The sequence below is a fragment of the Oncorhynchus tshawytscha genome, linkage group LG10 (assembly GCF_018296145.1).
Source record: "Oncorhynchus tshawytscha isolate Ot180627B linkage group LG10, Otsh_v2.0, whole genome shotgun sequence".
Lineage (NCBI taxonomy): Eukaryota > Metazoa > Chordata > Actinopteri > Salmoniformes > Salmonidae > Oncorhynchus > Oncorhynchus tshawytscha.
In genome coordinates, this window is record NC_056438.1 from 41,120,979 (window position 1) to 41,144,082 (window position 23,104).

At 43.0% G+C, this 23,104-nt stretch overlaps 1 protein-coding gene across 26 annotated transcripts in view; it reads right to left on the minus strand.

The window, feature by feature from the left end:
- Window positions 1-23,104, minus strand: part of dlg1b (discs large MAGUK scaffold protein 1b) — a 266,351-nt gene that overhangs the window by 140,018 nt on the left and 103,229 nt on the right. The window contains exon 1 of one of the 26 annotated variants that reach the window (XM_024435218.2): window positions 22,125-22,910. The exons of the other annotated variants lie outside the window; for them this stretch is intronic. Within the exon in view, the coding sequence (XP_024290986.1) occupies window positions 22,125-22,214 (90 nt within the window). The 5' untranslated portion in view covers window positions 22,215-22,910. Of the gene's footprint in view, window positions 1-22,124; window positions 22,911-23,104 lie in introns of those variants that run through there. 26 annotated transcript variants of the gene reach the window in all.

Genomic DNA, 23,104 nt, shown 5'->3' on the forward strand with positions numbered 1-23,104 from the left:
AGGCACATAATGGCCAAAAACAAATATCTTTCTTCTGAAACTTGTCAGCCCCGTTTCCAGCTACAATAGTCGTCTACACTGTATTTCTGATCAATTTGATGTTATTTTAATGGACAACAAAATGTGCTTTTCTTTCAAAAACAAGGATATTTCTAAGTCACCTCAAACTTTTGAACAGTAGTGTACATAAATAAGATGTTCTTGAAACTGCTCAAGCTCAGGTTTTGGGATCTAGTCTTATGGTCTTGTAATACAACATCCAATTTTTAGGGAGGGCTCCTTTTTTAAACTGTATTACATAGATAAGTGTTTGTTGTAATCGTTTGGCTGGGTAAGTAGAGAAGAGCTATTTCAGCATGATCACAATCCATTGAGACCAACATAATCCATCTTCTGTATCTCAAAACACAGCTGTTTTGATAAGTGTAATCCTCAATTGGTTAAAGCCAAATTCAATTTCAATATTAGTTTGTGTTCTTCTAATTTGTTCTAATTCCTTCTCCAACTAATGTTTCTGTAGGTTGCTAATCCTTTGTTTTAGAATGAAGAAGCATCCGCTGCTTATGGGATTCCTGCCAGTGATGAGACTCAAAACATACCCTTTGATTTTAACAGTGCAGGGATTGTTTGAAAAACCATGTACAGAGATCCTGAGTGTGACCATTTGACTTGGCAAGTTACATTTTTATTGGTTGTATAGGTGGGAGCTGAAAACTCAAGCTGATCACTTTACTCAAAATGTTCTATTTTGGGGGCAGCTAAATGAGTTGGTCAAACAGTAGCCTAAAGCCCATTAATATCCTGATTCCTGCTTGAAAGTGTCTGCCCTTCTCCATTGCACTCCGAGTAAAGGGAGAGAAGAATAGGGAGATTCATTTGTTCTGATTGTACAATGTTTAAAAAAAAAGTTTTGAAAGCAACTACTGTTGTGGCTGTTGGAGAGATGAGGGTCTCAGCTTTCTGTAAGTATTACATGTATAACTCAACTCTCAAACTCGACTGTTTTGGACTCACTGTGTGTGCGATAATAGTGTTTAACATGATTTTTCTATGACTACCTCAATCTCTGTACCACACACATACAATTATCTGTAAAGTCCCTCAGTCGAGCAGTAAATATCCCTTTGAGCATGGTGAAGTTATTAATTACAATTATGGATGGTTTATCAATACACCCAGTCACTACAAAGATACAGGCGTTGTTCCTAACTCAAGGATTTCCCCAGAAGGCCAATGGTGATTTAAACCAGTTCGAGTTTAATGGCTGTGATAGGAGAAAACTGAGGATGGATCAACATTGTGGTTACTCCACAATACTAACCAAATTGAGAGAAAATAAAGACGCATGTACTGAAAACAATATTCCAAAACATACAACCTGTTTGTAACAAGGCACTAAAGTAATACTGACAAGCATAGTGTTGGCATGGTGGTGGCTGCATCATGTTATGTGTATGCTTGTAATCGTTAAGGACTGGAGGAGTTTTTCAGGATACATTGTTTTTACTGTATGGAGCTAAACACAGGCAAAACCCTAGAAGAAAACCTGGTTCGGCTTTTCACCTGACACTGGGAGGTGAATTCACCTTTCAGCAGGACAATAACCTAAAACACAAGGTCAAATATACACTGGAGTTGCTTACCAAGAACAGTGAATGTGCCTGAGTTACAGTTTTGACTTGAATCTGCTTGAAAATCTATGGCAAGAGCTGAAAATGGTTGTCTGGCAATGATCAACAACCAATTTGACAGAGCTTGAGGAATTTAAAAAAATAATATAATGGGCAAATGTCGCACAATCCAGTTGTGCAAAGCTCTTAGAGACTTACCCAGAAACACTCACATCTGTAAACGCTGCAAAAGGTGCTTCTACAAAGTATTGACTCAGGGGTATGAATACTTCTGTCAATTAGTTATTTCTGTATTCCGTGCAAAACGTTAAAAAAAATATGTTTTCACTGTCATTATGGGTTAGTGTGTGTAGATGGGTGATTTTTTCTTTTAATCCATTTTGAAATCAGGCTGTAACAACAAAATGTGGGGTAAATCAAAGGGTATGAATATTTTCTGAATGCGCTGTGTGTGTGTATGTGGACAAATGCAGCCTTTACATTCTGTAAATTATGAATGGATGTAATTGTTTTTACGGAAAAAAGGGAAGGGCTAAGAATAACTCACATAGAGTTGACATGACAACTACAGCTCTGCCGTTGGACTGAGGCCTGATTCCATAAGTGGATTTACATGGAGCAAGCAAGCCGCAGGACTGACTGAGCTTGGTCGGGGAGAGAGCTTTCAGACCCACCCTCTTTAGCATTCAGAGCTGGTGCTGTCCTTTGCTGCACACAAACGGCAATATATCCTTGGCCTCTGAAATGGTATCTATACGTGTATATAAACCATCTATGTGTCCATACATACAGTTATTTTCCACCATAATTTGCAAATAAATTAATTAAAAATCCTACAATGTGATTTTCTGGATTTTTTTTCTTCTCATTTTGTCTGTCATAGTTGAAGTGTACCTATGATGAAAATTACAGGCCTCTCTAATTTTTTTAAGTGGAAGAACTTGCACAATTGGTGGCTGACACACACACATATATATATACACACACGCACATGTGTACACGCACACACACACATACACGTTATGAAGAACTCACACACATTATGAAGAACTCACACGTGCACGTGTGTGTATGTACACACGTACACACATGTACACACGTACACACATACACACGTACACACGTGTAGACACGTACACGTGTACGTATACACACGTACACGTGTACGTATACACACGTACACACGTACGTATACACACGTACACACGTACGTATACACACGTACGTATACACACGTACACACGTACACACGTACGTATACACACGCACACGTGTACGTATACACACGCACACGTGTACGTATACACACGTACACACGCACACGTGTACGTATACACACGTACACACGCACACGTGTACGTATACACACGTACACACGCACACGTGTACGTATACACACGTACACACGCACACGTGTACGTATACACACGTACACACGCACACATGTACGTATACACACGTACACACGCACACGTGTACGTATACACACGTACACACGCACACGTGTACGTATACACACGTGTACACGTAGGTATACACACGTGTACGTATACACGCGTACGTATACACAAGTACACACGTAGGTATACACACGTACACGTGTACGTATACACACGTGTACGTATACAACACGTACACGTGTACGTATACACACGTGTACGTGTACGTATACACACGTACACGTGTACGTATACACACGTACACATGTACGTATACACACGTACACGTGTACGTATACACACGTACACGTGTACGTGTACGTATACACACGTGTACGTGTACGTATACACACACGTGTACACGTGTACGTATACACACACGTGTACACGTGTACGTATACACACACGTACACACACGTACGTATACACACGTACACACACGTACACGTGTACGTATACACACGTACACGTATACACACATACACGCGTACGTATACACACGTACACACGTACGTATACACACGTACACACGTACGTATACACACGTACACGTGTACGTATACACACGTACACACACGTACACGTGTACGTATACACACGTACACGTATACACACATACACGCGTACGTATACACACGTACACGTGTACGTATACACACGTACACGCGTACACACGTACACACGTACACGCGTACACGCGTACACGTACACACGTACACACACACGTGTACACGTACACACACACGTGTACACGTACACACGTACACGTGTACACATACACACGTACACGTGTACACGTACACATGTACACATACACACGTACACGCGTAAACACGTACACACGTACACGTACACACGCACACGTACACACGTACACACGTACACGTGTACACATACACATGTACACATACACACGTACACGCGTAAACACGTACACACGTACACGCACACACGTACACACGCACACACGTACACACGTACACGTACACACGCACACACGTACACACGTACACACATACACGTACACACATACACGTGTACACATACACGTGTACACATACACATACACGTATACACATACACGTGTACACGTGTATGTATACACACACGTATACACACGTACACGTATACACACGTACACACGTACGTATACACACGTACACACGTACACGTACACACGTACACGTGTACGTATACACACGTACACGTGTACGCATACACACGTAGACACGTATACGCGTACACACGGACACGTACACACGTACACGCGTAAACACGTACACACGTACACGTACACACGCACACGTACACACGTACACACGTACACACGTACACGTACACACGTACACGTGTACACATACACATGTACACATACACACGTACACGCGTAAACACGTACACACGTACACGCACACACGTACACACGCACACACGTACACACGTACACGTACACACGCACACACGTACACACGTACACACATACACGTACACACATACACGTGTACACATACACGTGTACACATACACATACACGTATACACATACACGTGTACACGTGTATGTATACACACACGTATACACACGTACACGTATACACACGTACACACGTACGTATACACACGTACACACGTACACGTACACACGTACACGTGTACGTATACACACGTACACGTGTACGCATACACACGTAGACACGTATACGCGTACACACGGACACGTACACACGTACACACGTACACGTACACACGTACACACGTACACACAAACACGTGTACACGTGTACATATACACGTACATATACACGTGTACACATACACATACACGTGTACACATACACACGTACACGCGCACACGTGTACGTATACACACGTGTACACGTAGGTATACACACGTGTACGTATACACACGTACACACGTACACGTGTACGTATACACGCGTACACACGTAGGTATACACACGTACACGTGTACGTATACACACGTGTACGTATACACACGTGTACGTGTACGTATACACACGTACACACGTACGTATACACACGTACACACGTACGTATACACACGTACACACGTACACGTACACACGTACACGTGTACGTATACACACGTACACGTGTACGCATACACACGTAGACACGTATACGCGTACACACGGACACGTACACACGTACACACGTACACGTACACACGTACACACGTACACGTACACACGTACACACACACGTGTACACGTACACACACACGTGTACACGTACACACGTACACGTGTACACATACACACGTACACGTGTACACGTACACATGTACACATACACACGTACACGCGTAAACACGTACACGTACACACGCACACGTACACACGTACACGTGTACACATACACACGTACACGTGTACACATACACATGTACACATACACACGTACACGCGTAAACACGTACACACGTACACGCACACACGTACACACGCACACACGTACACACATACACGTACACACATACACGTACACACATACACGTGTACACATACACGTGTACACATACACATACACGTATACACATACACGTGTACACGTGTATGTATACACACACGTATACACACGTACACGTATACACACATACACGCGTACGTATACACACGTACACACGTACGTATACACACGTACACACGTACACGTGTACGTATACACACGTACACGTGTACGCATACACACGTAGACACGTATACGCGTACACACGGACACGTACACACGTACACACGTACACGTACACACGTACACACAAACACGTGTACACGTGTACATATACACGTACATATACACGTGTACACATACACATACACGTGTACACATACACACGTACACGCGCACACGTGTACGTATACACACGTGTACACGTAGGTATACACACGTGTACGTATACACACGTACACACGTACACGTGTACGTATACACGCGTACACACGTAGGTATACAACACGTACACGTGTACGTATACACACGTGTACACGTGTACGTATACACACATGTACACACACGTACACACACGTACACGTGTACGTATACACACGTACACGTATACACACATACACGCGTACGTATACACACGTACACACGTACGTATACACACGTACACGTGTACGTATACACACGTACACACACGTACACGTGTACTTATACACACGTACACGTATACACACATACACGCGTACGTATACACACGTACACGTGTACGTATACACACGTACACGCGTACACACAGACACGTACACACGCACACACGCACACACGTACGCGCGTACACGCGTACACGTACACGCGTACACGTACACGCGTACACGTACACGCGTACACACGTACACGTACACACATACACACACACGTGTACACGTACACACACACGTGTACACGTACACACTTACACGTGTACACATACACACGTACACGTGTACACATGTACACATACACACGTACACGCGTAAACACGTACACGTACACACGCACACGTACACACGTACACACGTACACGTACACACGTACACGTGTACACATACACACGTACACGTGTACACATACACATGTACACATACACACGTAAACACGTACACACGTACACGTACACACGCACACACGTACACACGTACACGTACACACGCACACACGTACACACGTACACACATACACGTACACACATACACATACACGTTTACACGTATACACATACACGTGTACACGTGTATGTATACACACACGTATACACACGTACACGTATACACACATACACGCGTACGTATACACACGTACACACGTACGTATACACACGTACACACGTACACGTACACACGTACACGTGTACGTATACACACGTACACGTGTACGCATACACACGTAGACACGTATACGCGTACACACGGACACGTACACACGTACACGTACACACGTACACACGTACACGTACACGTACACACGTACACACAAACACGTGTACACGTGTACATATACACGTACATATACACGTGTACACATACACATACACGTGTACGCATACACACGTACACGTGTACACGTACACATGTACACGCGTACACGTACACACGTACACGTGTACACGTACACACGTACACACGTACACGTGTACACATACACACGTACACGTGGTACACATACACACGTACACGTGTACACATACACGCGTACACATACACACGTACACGCGTACACATACACACGTACACGCGTACACATGTACACATACACGTTTACACATGTACACATACACGCGTACACATACACACGTACACGTGTACACATACACACGTACACGTGTACACATACACACGTACACGTGTACACATACACACGTGTACACATACACACGTACACGTGTACACATACACACGTACACGTACACACGTACACATACACACGTACACATACACACGTACACGTACACACGTACACACATACACACACACGTACACGTGTACACACACACACGTACACGTGTACACACACACGTACACGTGTACACACACACGTACACGTGTACACATACACACGTACACGCGTACACATACACATGTACACATACACATACACATACACATGTACACATACACGTTTACACGCGTACACATGTACACATACACGCGTACACATACACACGTACACGTGTACACATACACACGTACACGTGTACACATACACACGTACACGTGTACACATACACACGTGTACACATACACACGTGTACACATACACACGTACACGTGTACACGTACACACGTACACGTACACACGTACACATACACACGTACACGTGTACACATACACACGTACACGTACACACGTACACACACACACATACACACACACACGTGTACACACACACACGTACACGTGTACACACACACGTACACGTGTACACACACACGTACACGTGTACACACACACACGTACACGTGTACACCGTGTGTACACACACACACGTACACGTGTACACACACACAAGTACACGTGTACACACACACACGTACACGTTCACACGTACACATACACACGTACATATACACGTACACGTGTACACATACACACGTACACATACACACGTACATATACACATACACACGTACATATACACACGTACATATACACGTACGCGTGTACATACACACGTACATATACACGTACACGTGTACATATACACGTACATGTGTACATATACACGTACATATACACGTACACGTGTACATATACACGTACATATACACGTACATATACACGTACACGTGTACACATACACATACATATACACGTACACACATACACGTACATATACGCGTACACACGTACACGTGTACACATACATGCGTACACGTGTACACGCGTACATATACACGTACACGTGTACATATACACGTACATATACACGTACACGTGTACATATACACGTACACGTGTACATATACACGTACACGTGTACATATACACGTACACGTGTACATATACACGTACATATACACGTACATATACACGTACACGTGTACACATACACGTACACATACACGTACATATACACGTACACACATACACGTACATATACACGTACACACGTACACGTGTACACATACCCGTACACGTGTACACATACACGTACATATACACGTACACGTACACACGTACACGTGTACACATACATGCGTACACATACATGCGTACACGTGTACATATACACGTACACACACGTGTACATATACACGTACCCGTGTACATATACACGTACACGTGTACATATACACGTACATATACACGTACATATACACGTACACGTGTACACATACACGTACATATACACGTGTACACATACACGTACATATACACGTACACACATACACGTACATATACACGTACACGTACACACGTACACATACATGCGTACACGTGTACGCATACATGCGTACACGTGTACACGTGTACACGCGTACACACACGTGTACACACGTACACGCGTACACATACACGTGTACACACGTACACACCTACACATACACGTGTACACACGTACACGCGTACACATACACGTGTACACACGTACACATACACGTGTACACACGTACACATACACGTGTACACACGTACACATACACGTGTACACACGTACACGCGTACACATACACGCGTACACGCGTACACGCGTACACGTACACGCGTACACATACATACACGTACACATAGCCCTGTAGCTGGAAAGATAATTGTATGTTAATCGCACATACTGTAATAAAAGACTCAGTGTGACAGTGTCAATTAGCCTACTGTGCTTCAATATTCATTATGAAGAACTCAAATCAACAGAGACACTTTAGCCTTTCTGTGACATGAAGACAGCCATGGGTTGTCTAATCTAAAACATAAAGGTTCATATAATGAAAAGTATAATGCCAAATTATGCTGGGGATCTGCTGGGGAGGATTAAGGTTAGTGCCCCTTCAACTCTGATGTCAAAGCAGTGCATCTTCAGCACCATCTACAGGCAACACATTGGAACACATTTATGCAGCGTTTGAATAATGAATGATATTAAGACATGACATCCACCTAACCCAATACTGCTGAGAAAACCCTTCGGCACACACTGTTAGTTGACAGCTGACCATTGTCCAGAAACCACCAAAAAAGTACTCAATTATACTTAACATTCAATTCTGATAGGCCCTTTGGTGTTTTAAACCTCATCTTCTCCCAAACTATTTAGCTACTGCTGTTAAAGCCACAGCCTAAGATTTGCACTTGCAGCAATTTCAATTAGTGAAATATACCTAATGATGTTGAAGAATGACTCAATGACATACACCAGTTTATTAAGTACACCACCCTGTTCACTAAAAAATTATGAGCCGAGTTGGTTTAGCCACGGAAAAAGTAAGCAACCTTCCCGCTAGCCATGATTAGCTGAGATGAGTGTCTAGACACGGCGAGCGATCAGTTAGGGTTGGTCTGCCAAGGAGCACGCTTCGGTCTATAATATGAGCTGGTCAGTAGGTGTAGGTAATTCTTTCTAACGCAGCTTTTTTGAAAGATATCACGCAGTAGAAACGCATAAGTCTTGCGCTCCACTTTCTAGAGGGCCGAGTTTTGAAATCAGTGGAATGCCCGGTGGAATTAGAGTATGATAGCTAAAGAGATTAAGAAACTTCTGGCGTTTGATTGCAAATATGCAGACGGAGTCAAAAAGAGAACTCACAGAACGCTAATGTATAAAACACGTCCTCTGATTACATCTTCAAACTAAGGGCAACCATTGCATCTGCAACAGAGAGGGAGAAGCGTCCATCCGTGTATATGGGTAAGAGAGTCTAGCTAGCTACATTTTCAGATATTACACATTTCTAATTGTCAGAAAGTCGTTTTCATTTCAAGTTAAAGTGTACTGTTAGCTAAAGTTAGCTGGCTAATGTATGACCTGTGATGTAATATTCGTATTTCAGAGCAATCTGCATTGCTAGTTATAGCCTAATGTTAGCTAGCTAACATTGAACCTGGTTGGTTAGCTACCTGCAGATTCATGCAAGATAGTAACGTTATGAGTTGGTATTATGGTTCATTGTTTAGCTAACTAGCTACATGCCTAAACAAAAGACTCCACTATGCAAGTAACTATTTCAATAGAATGTTTATGATGTCACTGCAACAACTGTCGATAGATGTATCTGGTAAATTGCCTCTGGCTATCTACTACAATTTCAGAGCATTGAGTGTGCCAGAGCGCAGAATAACTGACAAATTTACGAATGCTCAACACCTGTTGAATATGGCCAGTGTCAGTAAACATCGCGCAAAAAAAATAGTCCTTCAATTGTTGCCAGCAGCACAGTTGCGTTACCAACGCTCTTGATAACATAAAAACAGTAAAATGATCAGTGAGCTCTTCTCTCATTTGTGTCGAAGTAGCTTGGGTGCTTGACTGCTAATAGGTCAGAACGCTCGGATCAACCATACTCCTCGGCCAGCGTGTCCAGTGTGCGCTCTGAACGATCCAAAAATCAAAACGCTCTGAATGTACGAACGGACAATCTGACAACGCTCTGAGTTTACAAACGTCCAGAGCACACTCTGGCACTCCAGATTACATTTACGAACATACCTGTAGTATAAGCCAGCCTTTAGTCTTGAAATATTTGGTCGTTTAGTAAATAGCCTTACGTGAATCCTTAAAAAGATGGGTGGGGCTAAAGCTTAAGAGGGTGTGAACGATGCTGAATGTGTGTACACAAAGAGCTCTCCAGTCTGTACAAAACCAGTCAAGGGCCATTTTCTCAAAAGTGAGTACATTGTTTATCAACATTCAAAGAATGACTTTCCCCTTGTTCCTGATATACCATTTTCTAGCTCTGAGTCTCTACTGACCAAATCGAGCCGGTCAGTCACAAATGCTTGTACCAGATCAATATGCAAAGGTAAGATGTATTTGAGGTAGAGATTTACATGAAGGCAGGGTAAAGTAACTAAGCATCAGGATAGAAAATAATGAGTAAAATAAACAGAGTAGCAGAAGCAAATGTGCGTGCATATACGTACGTAGTGTATGTGAATGTGTGTGGCTATTTTGTGTGGGAGTGTCAATGTAGTGTGTGTGAGTGAGTGTGTACATACACGGAGTATACAAAACATTAAGGACACCTGCTCTTTCCATAGACTGACCAGGTGAAAGCTATGATCCTTTTTGATGTCACTTTTTAAATCCACTTAAATCGGTGTTGATGAAGGGATAAAGAAGGATTTTTAAGTCTAGCGACATTGTTTTTGTATGTGTGCCATTCAGAGGTTGGGGGGGTTGCAACTCAATATTAGTCCTTAATGTTTTGTACACTCAGTGTATAGTCTACGGAGTGAGCAGGAGAGTCCGTGCAGATAGCTAGGTACCATTAATTGACTATTTAGCAGTCTTATGGATTTGGGGTAGAAGCTGTCTTGAAGCCGGTTGCTCCGGTCTTTGGCAATTTTTTGGGACACCTTCTGTAGTGCTTTGTGGACAAGGGCAGTGCATTTGCCATATCAAGCGGTGATGCAGCCAGTCAAGATGCTCTCAATGTTGCAGCTGTATAACTTTGAGGATCCGAGGGCCCACTGCCATGCCCTCTTCATGAGGACGCCAAAAAACTTGCTCTCGACCAGCTCCACAACAACCCTGACGATGTGAATGGACAAGTGCTCTCCGCCTTTTTCTCCTATAGTCCACGATCAGCTCCTTGGTCTTACTGACGTTGATGGAGATGTTGTTGTGCTGGCACTACACTGCTAAGTCTCTAGCCCCCTCCCCATAGGCTGTCTCACCACTGTCGGTGATCAGGCCTACCACCGTCGTGTCGTCAGCAAACCTGGTGTTGGATGTGCGTGGCCACGCAGTTGTGGGTGAACAGGGAGTACAGAAGGTGACTAAGCGCACACCTCCGAGGGGCCTCCGTGTTGAGGGTTGGTGTGTTGTTACCTACCTTCACCACCTGGGGCCGGCCTGTCAGTCCAGGATCCAGTTGCAGAGGGAGGGGTTCAGTCACAGGGTCCCTAGTTTGGTGATGAGCTTTGAGGGTACTATGGTGTTGAATGCTGTAGTTGTATGAGTTGTAGTCTATGAACAACATTCTCACCTAGTTATTTCCCCTCTTGTCCAGTTGGGAGATGGCAGTGTGAAGTTGTGGAGGAATGCGAATTGTAGTGGGTACACGGTGTCTGGGATGATGGTGTTGATGTGTGTCATGACAGGCCTTTAGAAGCAGTTCATAATAACAGATGTGAGTGCTACAGGACATTTAGGTGGGTTAACTTGGAATTCTTGAGAAAAGGGACAATGATGGTCAGCTTGAAACATGTTGGGTGCATGCTTCGAGAACGCACTCTGGTATTCAGTGAATGTTTACCCGTTTAAATGTTATGCTCACATCAGCCACAAAGAGCGAGATCATATAGTAATCCGGAAAAACAGAGGCTTTCGCGCAAGGCAGTGTTATATATTCCTCGAATCGAGCATAAAATACATTTAGCTCATTTGGGAGTTCTGCGTCGCTGGGCAACTCATGGCTGGGAATCCTTTTGTAATCCGTTATAGTTTGCAAGCCTTGCCACATTGGACGAGTATCGGAGCCGGTGTAATAGGATTCCACCTTAATCCTATATTGTCCTCTTGCATGTTTGATGTCTCTGAGGTCGTAGCGGGCTTTCTGAAATCCATCCATGTCTGTGTCCTGTCCCTGTCCCAATATCGAAGATATTGCCTTTCTTATAGTCACTGTGGGGACAACATCGTCTATGAACTAACTGATGAAGCCCGTGAATTGTGGTAAACTCCTCAATATCATCAGATGAATCCTGGAACATATCCCAGCCTGTATTAGCAAAATAGTCTTGTAGCCTCGCGTCTGCTTCATCCGAACACTTCTGTACTGAGCGCATCACTGGCACTTACTAATTGAGCTTTTGTTATGTAGACAGGAAGCAGAAAAATTGAGTCATGGCCAGATAAGCCAGACGAGGGAGTACAATAAAAGGGGTCTAGAGTTTTAGTGCTCCTAGTGGCTCAGGAGATGAGTTGATAAAAGTGCGGTAGGATGGTTTTAAGCCTCCCTGCGTTAAAGTCTCCTCCCTCCAGAAACGCGGCCTCTGGGTGAGCGGTTCCTTGTTTGTTTATGGCCCCATACAGTTTGTTGAGTGCCAAAGAGGTGTTGGCTTGTGGTGGGATGCAGAGAGCAGTCATAATTATGGATGAGAACTCTTGGTAGATACAATGGTCTACAGCTTACCATGAGGTATTCTATATCAAGTGAGCAAAAGCTTGAGATTCCCTTCACACTGGAAGCAGCACACCAATTATTATTTATAAAAAACACTCCTTTCGATTTCCCCGAAGCCGCCATCCGATCCTGTCGCTGCATGGAGAATCCACTGAGTACTACATACATAATTTCATCATTCAGCCACGTTTCAGAAAGACATAATATTGTAGCTTTTCAGGTCTCTGATAGGAGACTAGAACGAAGCTCATCCATCTTATTCTCAAGTGACTGGACATTTGCCAATAGAATAGAGGGGATCGGCATTCAGTTCTCTCTTTGCCTCAACTTCACCAGGACTCCACCTCGTCTCCAGCGTTTTGGTAGCCCATGGAACCAAGGAATAGGTAACTAAGCGACTTTGACCATAGTATGAAATTCAGTGTAAGGCGCCCAGGAACCAGTATCTCAAATGGCCTCCATCCTGGGCTTTTCACGCACATGTCTAGGGTTTACAGAGACCCAATAGAGCATCTTTGGGATCAGATGTAATGGGCTGTTTTCTGCACCAAAGTACATTCATCTCTAGGAGACAGAGCGGTATGAAGGCTGCGTGGTCCCATGGTGTTTATACTTGCGTACTATTGTTTGTACAGATGAAAGTGGTACCTTCAGGCGTTTGGAAATTGCTCCCAAGGATGAACAAGACTTGGAGGTCTACAATATTTTTCTGAGGTCTTGGCTGATTTCTTTTAATTTTCTTATGTCAAGCAAAGAGGCACTGAGTTTGAAGGTAGGCCTTGACATACATCCACAGGTACACCTCCAATTGACTCAAATGATGTCAATTGGCCTATCAGAATCTTCTAAAGCCATGACATCGTTTTCGGGAATGTCCCAAGCTGTTTAAAGGTACAGTCAATTTAGTGTATGTAAACTTCTGACCCACTGGAATTGTGATAGTGAATTATAAGTTAAATAATCTGTCTGTAAACAATTATTAGCAAAATTACCTGTATCGTGCACAAAGTAGATGTCCTAACCGACTTGCCAAAACTATAGTTTGTTAACAAGAAATTTGTGGAGTGGTTGAAAAATTAGTTTTAATGATTCCAACCTAAGTGTATGTAAACCTCAGACTTCAACTGTGTATAAACTCTGGGTTGCTGATGCTATGTATTGGCCAATGAAAGGCTTTGTAGCTATCGGTCAGCCATTCCTCCATAGGATTGAATGGAATTCTAGAGTATTTCAATTAAATGTTTGAAGGACAAAAAAAGTAATACATATACGTACGAGTCAAAAGTTAGGACACACCTACTCATTCTTGTGAAGAAGGCGCTGCTGCGCCTGTCTGTGTGGATGGACCAATTCAGTTTGTCCGTGATGTGTACGCCGAGGAACTTCAAACTTACTACCCTCTCCACTACTGTCCCGTCGATGTGGATAGGGGTTGCTCCCTCTGCTGTTTCCTGAAGTCCACGATTCTCACCTTTGTTTTGTTGACGTTGAGTGTGAGGTTATTTTCCTGACACCACACTCGAGGGCCCTCACATCCTCCTTGTAGGCAGTTTCGTCGTTGTTGGTAATCAAGCCTACCACTGTAGTGTCGTCCGTAAACTTGATGCTTGAGTTGGAGGCGATCATGGCCACGCAGTCGTGGGTGAACAGGGAGTACAGGAGAGGCCTCAGAATGCACCCTTGTGGGGCCCCAGTGTTGAGGATCAGCGGGGTGGAGATGTTGTTGCCTACCCTCACCACCTGGGGGCAGCCCGTTAGGAAGTCCAGTACCCAGTTGCACAGGGCGGGGTCGAGACCCAGGGTCACAAGCTTGATGACGAGTTTGGAGGGTACTATGGTGTTAAATGCTATGGTGTTAAATGCTGAGCTGTAGTGGATGAACAGCATTCTCACATAGGTATTCCTCTTGTCCCGATGGGTTAGGGCAGTGTGGTTGCGATTGCGTCGTCTGTGGACCTATTGGGGCAGTAAGCAAATTGGAGTGGGTCTAGGGCGTCAGGTAGGGTGAAGGTGATATGGTCCTTGATTAGTCTCTCAAAGCAATTCATGATGACGGAAGTGAATGCTACGGGGCGGTAGTCATTTAGCTCAGTTACCTTAGCTTTCTTGGGAACAGGAACAATGGTGGCCCTCTTGAAGCATGTGGGAACAGCAGACTGGGATAAGGATTGATTGAATATGTCCGTAAACACACCAGCCAGCTGGTCTGCGCATAATCTGAGGACCTGGCTGGGGATGCGGTCTGGGCCTGCAGCCTTGCGAGGGTTAACACGTTTAAATGTTTTACTCACGTCGGCTGCAGTGAAGGAGAGTCCGCAGGTTTTGGTAGTGGGCAGTGGCACTGTATTGTCCTCAAAGCGAGCAAAGAAGTTATTTAGTCTGTCTGAGAGCAAGGCATTCTGGTCCGCGACGGGCCTGGTTTTCATTTTGTAATCCTTGATTGACTGTAGACCCTGCCACATACCTCGTGTCTGAGCCGTTGAATTGTAACTCTACTTTGTCTCTATACTAGCTTGTTTGATTGCCTTGCGGAGGGAATAGCTACACTGTTTGTATTCGGTCATGTTTCCAGTCACCTTGCCCTGGTTAAAAGCAGTGGTTCACGCTTTCAGTTTCACGCGAATGCTGCCATCAATCCACGGTTTCTGGTTTGGGAATGTATTTGCCCGTCCTGAGTTCACACATATGCTGAGCACTTATTGGCTAATTTTCCTTCACTCTGCTGTCCAACTCATCTCAATTGGGTTGAGGTCGGATGATTGTGGAGGCCAGGTCATCTGATGCAGCACTCCATCACTCTCCTGCTTGGTCAAATAGTCCTTACACAGCCTGGAGGTGTGTTGGGTCATTGTCCTGTTGAAAAACAAATTATAGTCCCACTAAGTGCAAACCAGATGGGATGGCGTATTGCTGCAGAATGCTGTGGAATGCTGTTAAGTGTGCCTTGATTTCTAAATAAATCACAAACAATGTCACCAGCAAAGCACCCCCACACCACCTCCTCTATGCTTCAAGGTGGGAACTTTACATTCAGAGATCATCCGTTCACCTACTCTGCACCTCAAATTTGGACTCTTCAGACCGAAGGACAGATTTCCACCGGTCTAATGTCCATTGCTATCGTTTCTTGGCCCAAGCAAGTCTCTTTCTATTGGAGTCCTTTAATGGTTTCTTTGCAGCAATTCGACCATGAAGGCCTGATTCATGCAGTCTCCTCTGAACAGTTGATATTGAGATGTCTGTTTCTTGAACTCTGTCTACCACTTATTTGGGATGCAATTTCTGTGGCTGGTAACTCTAATGAACTTATCCTCTGCAGCAGAGGTAACTCTGGGTCTTCCTTTCCTGTGCCGTTCCTCATGAGCCAGTTTCATCATATCACTTGACGGTTTTTGCGACTGCACTTGAAGACACTTTTAAAGTTCTTGAAATGTTCCCGGATTGAATGACCTTCATGTCTTGAAGTAATGATGGACTGTCATTTCTCTTTGCTTATTTGAGCTGTTCTTGCCATAATATGCACTTGGTATTTTACCAAATAGGGCTATCTTCTGTATATCCAACCCTACCTTAGCTCAAACTAAAATTAAGAAGGAAAGAAATTCCAAATTCCACAAAAAAGGCACACCTGTTAATTGAAATTAATTCCAGGTGACTACCTCATGAAGCTGGTTGAGAGAAAACCAACTGTGTGCAAAGCTGTCGTCAAGGCAAAGGGTGACTCATTTGAAGAATCTCAAATATGAAATATATTTAGATTTGTTTAACACTTTTTTGGTTACTACATGATCCCAGTGGTGGAAAAAGTACCCAAATATCATACTTCAGTAAAAGTAAAGATACCTTAATAGTAAAAGTAAAAAGACACCCAGTAAAATTCGCCTTGAGTAAAAGTATAAAAGTATTTGGTTTAAAATATACTTAAGTATCAAAAGTAAAAGTATAAGTCATTTCAAATTCCTTGTATTAAGCAAACCTGATGGCACCATTTTCTTGTTTTTGTAATTTTATGAAAAGCCACAGGCACACTCCAACATTCAGACATAATTTACAAACGAAGCATGTGTTTAGTGAGTCCGCCAGATCAGAGGCAGTAAGGATGACCAGGGATGTTCGTTTGATAAGTGTGTGAATTTGCCTGTCCTGCTAAGCATTCAAAATGTAACAAGTACTTTTGGGTGTCAAGGAAAATGTATGGAGTAAAAAGTACAATATTTTTTTAAGGAATGTAGTGAAGCAAAATTGGTCAAAAATATAAATAGTAAAGTACAGATGCCCAAAAAAACTACATGAGTAGTAGTTCAAAGTATTTTTACTGAAGTACTTTACACCACTGCATGAGTCCATACATTTTATTTAATAGTTTTGATGTCTTCACTATTATTCTAATGTGTCCAAATGTTTGACTGGTACTGTTTCTACGTTTTTGTTGTTGTAATTATAACTTTGTAAAAAGTATACTTTAAGGTATTCTTTTAAATATATTTTTTCACTTTTTATTTTTATGTTTAGCTCATACAATGTAAAAGTATGCATTAAGGTGTCTGTCAGAGGAAACGTAGATATTAATAAATAGATTTATATAGCTTCCAAAATGTTTTACAATGGTGGGGGAGTACCAAGTTGGATGTGTGGTGCCTTCAAAACAGTGCCCCTTGTCACTCATCTAGTGCACAAAAAATAATTGGTTCAGATACACTGTTCGAGTCAATATCAAATCAAATCAAATTTTATTTGTCACATACACATGGTTAGCAGATGTTAATGCGAGTGTAGCGAAATGCTTGTGCTTCTAGTTCCGACAATGCAGTAATAATAATACATATGTGATTTGGTTTGTATGGTGTACCTGATCCACTAATATTGACAGAAGGGAGAACAAGACGACCCACCACTTTTATATGATCTACAGATGAGCACACAAAATCCATAAAAGCAATGCATTTTTTTTGGTTACCTTATCACTTTTTTTAAACCTCTTAAAGATCGGGTGCATTTTTTCAACTTTTTGTTAAAAATCGCGCAAACTTTCAACGTCCTGCTACTCATGCCAGGAATATAGTATATGCATATGATTGGTATGTGTGGATAGAAAACACTCTGAAGTTTCTAAAACTGGTTAAATCATGTCTGTGACTATAACAGAACGTGTGTAGCAGGCAAAACCCAAAGGAAAAACTGTTCACAAAAATATATATATTTCCCTCCGCGAGGTCCCTGTATTGTCCATGGCAAGGGAAAATAGATAGGGCCCAGTTTACAGTTCCTACAGCTTCCACACGATGTCGCCAGTCTTGGCAATTGGGTTGAAGTTAATCCTTGGTGAAATGAGAAATAGGCACTTCCTGTCAGAAGGTACACCGTGGGAAGTTATGAAAGACAGGAAATCGTCCATGATTTCATTGAATACAGATCGTCCCGTGATCAATTTGATCGATTATTAACGTTTACAAATACCTAAAGTTGGATTGCAAAAGTAGTTTGAAGTGTTTTGGCAAAGTTTATAGGCAACTTTTTTAATTTTAAAAAATTACGTTGCGTTTTGGAAAGCTGTTTTTTTCTGGATCAGACGGGCTTCATAAATGGACATTTTGGGTATACATGGACGGAATTAATCGAAAAAAAGACCCAATTGTGATGTTTATGGGACATATTGGAGTGCCAACAAAGAAGCTCGTCAAAGGTAATGAATGTTTTGTATTTTATTTCTGCGTTTTGTGTTGCGCCGGCTACGCTAATTCTTTTGTTTATGTCTCGTTCAGGTATTTCGGGGGGGTGCATGCTATCAGATAATAGCTTCTCATGCTTTCGCCGAAAAGCATTTTTAAAATCTGACATGTTGGCTCGATTCACAATGAGTGTAGCTTTAATTGAGTACCCTGCATGTGTGATTTAATGAAAGTTTGAGTTTTAACGAGTACTATATGATTTGGCACTACGCATTTCCCTGGGCTAGTGGCTAGGGTGAGACGCTAGCGTCTCTGAGCCTTAAGAAGTTTTAAATGCCTTTATTGCTTCTCGCACAGATCCAAATTCTAGTTCTTCGAAAAGGCCATTCTAAAGATTAATTAGTGAAAGGTGAATTTGGTGCCTGACATTAATTAGATATGTGCCCGACCAGTAATCAGATACAGGATTTGAACAGGTTCCATTTGTCCATCCAAATACTAAGTAACGGTGATGGAGATGAGGCTTATGCAGAAAAGAAAACCTTTCAGATGACAGACCTCTGAAATGTGTTGTGTGTGTGTTTGTGTGTGTGTGTAAGAGATATTGGCTAGGGCAAGCAGGTCCCTGTTTTAGATGCAGTAAATAGGGAGTGGGGGTTAGTGCTGCGTGTCAGGAGCCTGGAGGTTGCTAGGCAACGCTGGGAAAGGCATGTGCTACTGCAGGGGTTCCCAACATCAGCCCTCAACTATCTGTGTGTTACTGTAGGTTTTCACCAATTCACGTCAATCTATGGGTGGCCTCTTAGTCATCATGCTTCATTTAAACATCCTTGACGCAATTGTATGAATGAGTGTGCACTAGGAGATGCCAAGGCATTGGAATGAAAATCTGTATATAAAAAAAAACATGAGAACTGAATTCAGTTTGTCCTCTACTGTTCCACCCTCCAACCCCAATCCCTCTCATGGGTAAAATGGGTATTTTGACCCTCTGGGGTAAAAAGACAACGTGACTGAAAGGAGTCAAGAGTTAAGCTGCCAATGAACTCTGGGCCCTTATCTTGGATTCTTTAGGCATAACAAAACATTGTGTTGACATGTTTCTATGGCGCTCGGATGCTTCCAGCAACTACAAGGCGCCACTGAGTCATCACATTTCTGTGCCTTCGACGCCGCTACCACCGAATCTTCTCTAACATAGGATTTGCGTCTGTCTACGACGTGTTGACATGACTCAAGGCTTTTCTGGCAGGGCGTTTCAGTGCTGGTGATGACTGATCTCATGACTAAGAGCAGTCCTAGGTTTTTCTTAAACCGTGTTTTTACACCTGGGTGATTCTCATGACGCATCAGCAAAAATCTAAAATAATTCTGAGGACTAAGATGTCTAGTTTTAGGCAAAGTGTCTTATTTCAAATACATTTCACATTTGCCAGAATTTTATATTTTCACCCCAAATTCTCATTACCGAAATTGCATCCGGATTAAATTCTCAGGACATTAAACTATTTTACTTTCGAAAAACCTAACATAATAAAACAATATATGTCGCTGTAGTTTGTCCATAAATCATAAAAGGTATACAAGTTGATGTTTAGATAAAATATATTAATTACATAAAACAGTGTCTCACGTAACACTTTTTCAAGTTCCTGTAAAGTTTTATTCCTCCATGACGCATCATCTAGAGTCGTCATTAGAAGAGCACAAGTTAGGTTAAATTTATTTGCTTCTATGTCTTCAGAATTAGGTTCTTATTTTCAAACACCCATTTACCCCACTTGGCCTTCTCAATACCAAAATGTCTAAAATGAGGGAAAAAGTCAGATTTAAATTTGATCCTATTTTGTTTGTATTTTTTTAAATTTAAATTAAATGTCAGTGTTATGTTTAACTAAGTCATTTTCATTAGGGGAGCAAAGTTTAAAATATTTTAAATTGATTTGTTAATTTTTTGGACTGTTGCATTAATGAGAATTGTGGAAATTGTGGTAAAATGCATGATATGATCAAAGAATTATAATAATTCTGAAATAGATATGTACAGATCCTAATCTCAGTGATCCAAGAGGAAATGTGGTAAAAAAATTAATTCAGAATTTGAGTCATATGTCAGTTGTGAGAATGACCCGCCTATAGGATGTGTCCAATTACACATGACGCAGTGTTAGCTCTCAACTAGGTATTGTTCAGTCCTTTTTTCCACATCAAAGCTCAGTGAGCATACATAAACCTCAATGTATCTACTATGCAGAGTCAGATGAAACTTAAATTTCAACTCACTGCCCAAAGCAGCAACACAGAAACAGGCACTGGATGTACTACACGACACCCTAACATACACAAGTGTTCCCACAGAGCCCCCTAGGACAACATCAATCTAAATGTATACAGCGTCAGAAATAAACATTATCGAAGGGAATTAAGCTGCTGTTCTCAACCTTCTTTCAAACTAAATGGCCTAAGCTAGGAAACACTGAACATGCCATGAGTAGGGTCATGTAGCTTACACCACACACACACAGGTTTTGTTTTCCCTCCCTAATGCGTCGTATGAAATGACTCACGCAGCCCAGCAAAGCATTCGGAGGGAGGCTGGACCTACCAGCAGGCGCTGGTGTAGCCTCTTGGTCCTCCGCAGGGTGCCCATGATGCGGCGGCCCATCTTTTTGGCGTACCACACCGAGTTGAGCATGCTGTTGCTTGCTGCCACTGCTGCTGCTGCTGTGTGTAGGTGCTGTGTCGACGCTGCTAACGCTGTTGCAGGCTTAGGGGTGGTGGTGGTTGGAGGGGAGAGGACAGGACAGGAAGAAGGTGGGAGGGGGGGCTTCACTCCAGCTTCACTCTAGCTCGTGTCATCCGCCCTACCCTCCCCCTCTCACTCACAAACACAACGGAGGCTGCAGAGGCAGCGTCGGTGGGTGCTGGAGAAAGCAAGAGTTGGATTCTTGACCCGAGGTCGCAATAGGACGGACGAATGGACTTCACCTTTTTACCCCACAGATGAGAGGGTCTGAGGGAGTCCAGAGGAGCTTAGAGGCTGCTTATCGCTTTCACTCGCTCTTTAACGGGCACTTAAGTCTTGCGCAGTCGTCCAAATTAAAAAGCAGGCTCTGGACGTGACGGGAGAACCAAATCACCCTCTTGGGGCGGATTAACCTGTGGTGAAGGAGAGAGCAGCATGTTCATCTGATGAGGAGACGAGTGTCTGTCCTGGTGCACAGAGAATGTCAGACTGGTGCAGGGGATGGGAGACGGCGAGAGAGAGAAAGGGGTGTGTGTGTGTGTGTGTGTGTGTGTGTGTGTGTGTGTGTGTGAGAGAGAGTGAGCTAGAAAGATAGCTGTGTCCAAATCTTCATCTCTGAAATACTGCTTTTATTAACCACTTCTTCCCCTCAAGCTTTCCTCTCTCTTCAATTCACTCCCTCTCTTCAGTCTCCCACCCACCCTCACAATTTCAACGGGTTAGTGCTTGGTCAGATCCAGACGTGTTCGATGTCGTTTTCGTCCTTCTGTTCACATTCTAAAAATTAGTCAGCAGGGGAAGCTCACATTCGGATAACGCTGACTTAACGCTCCAGTGAT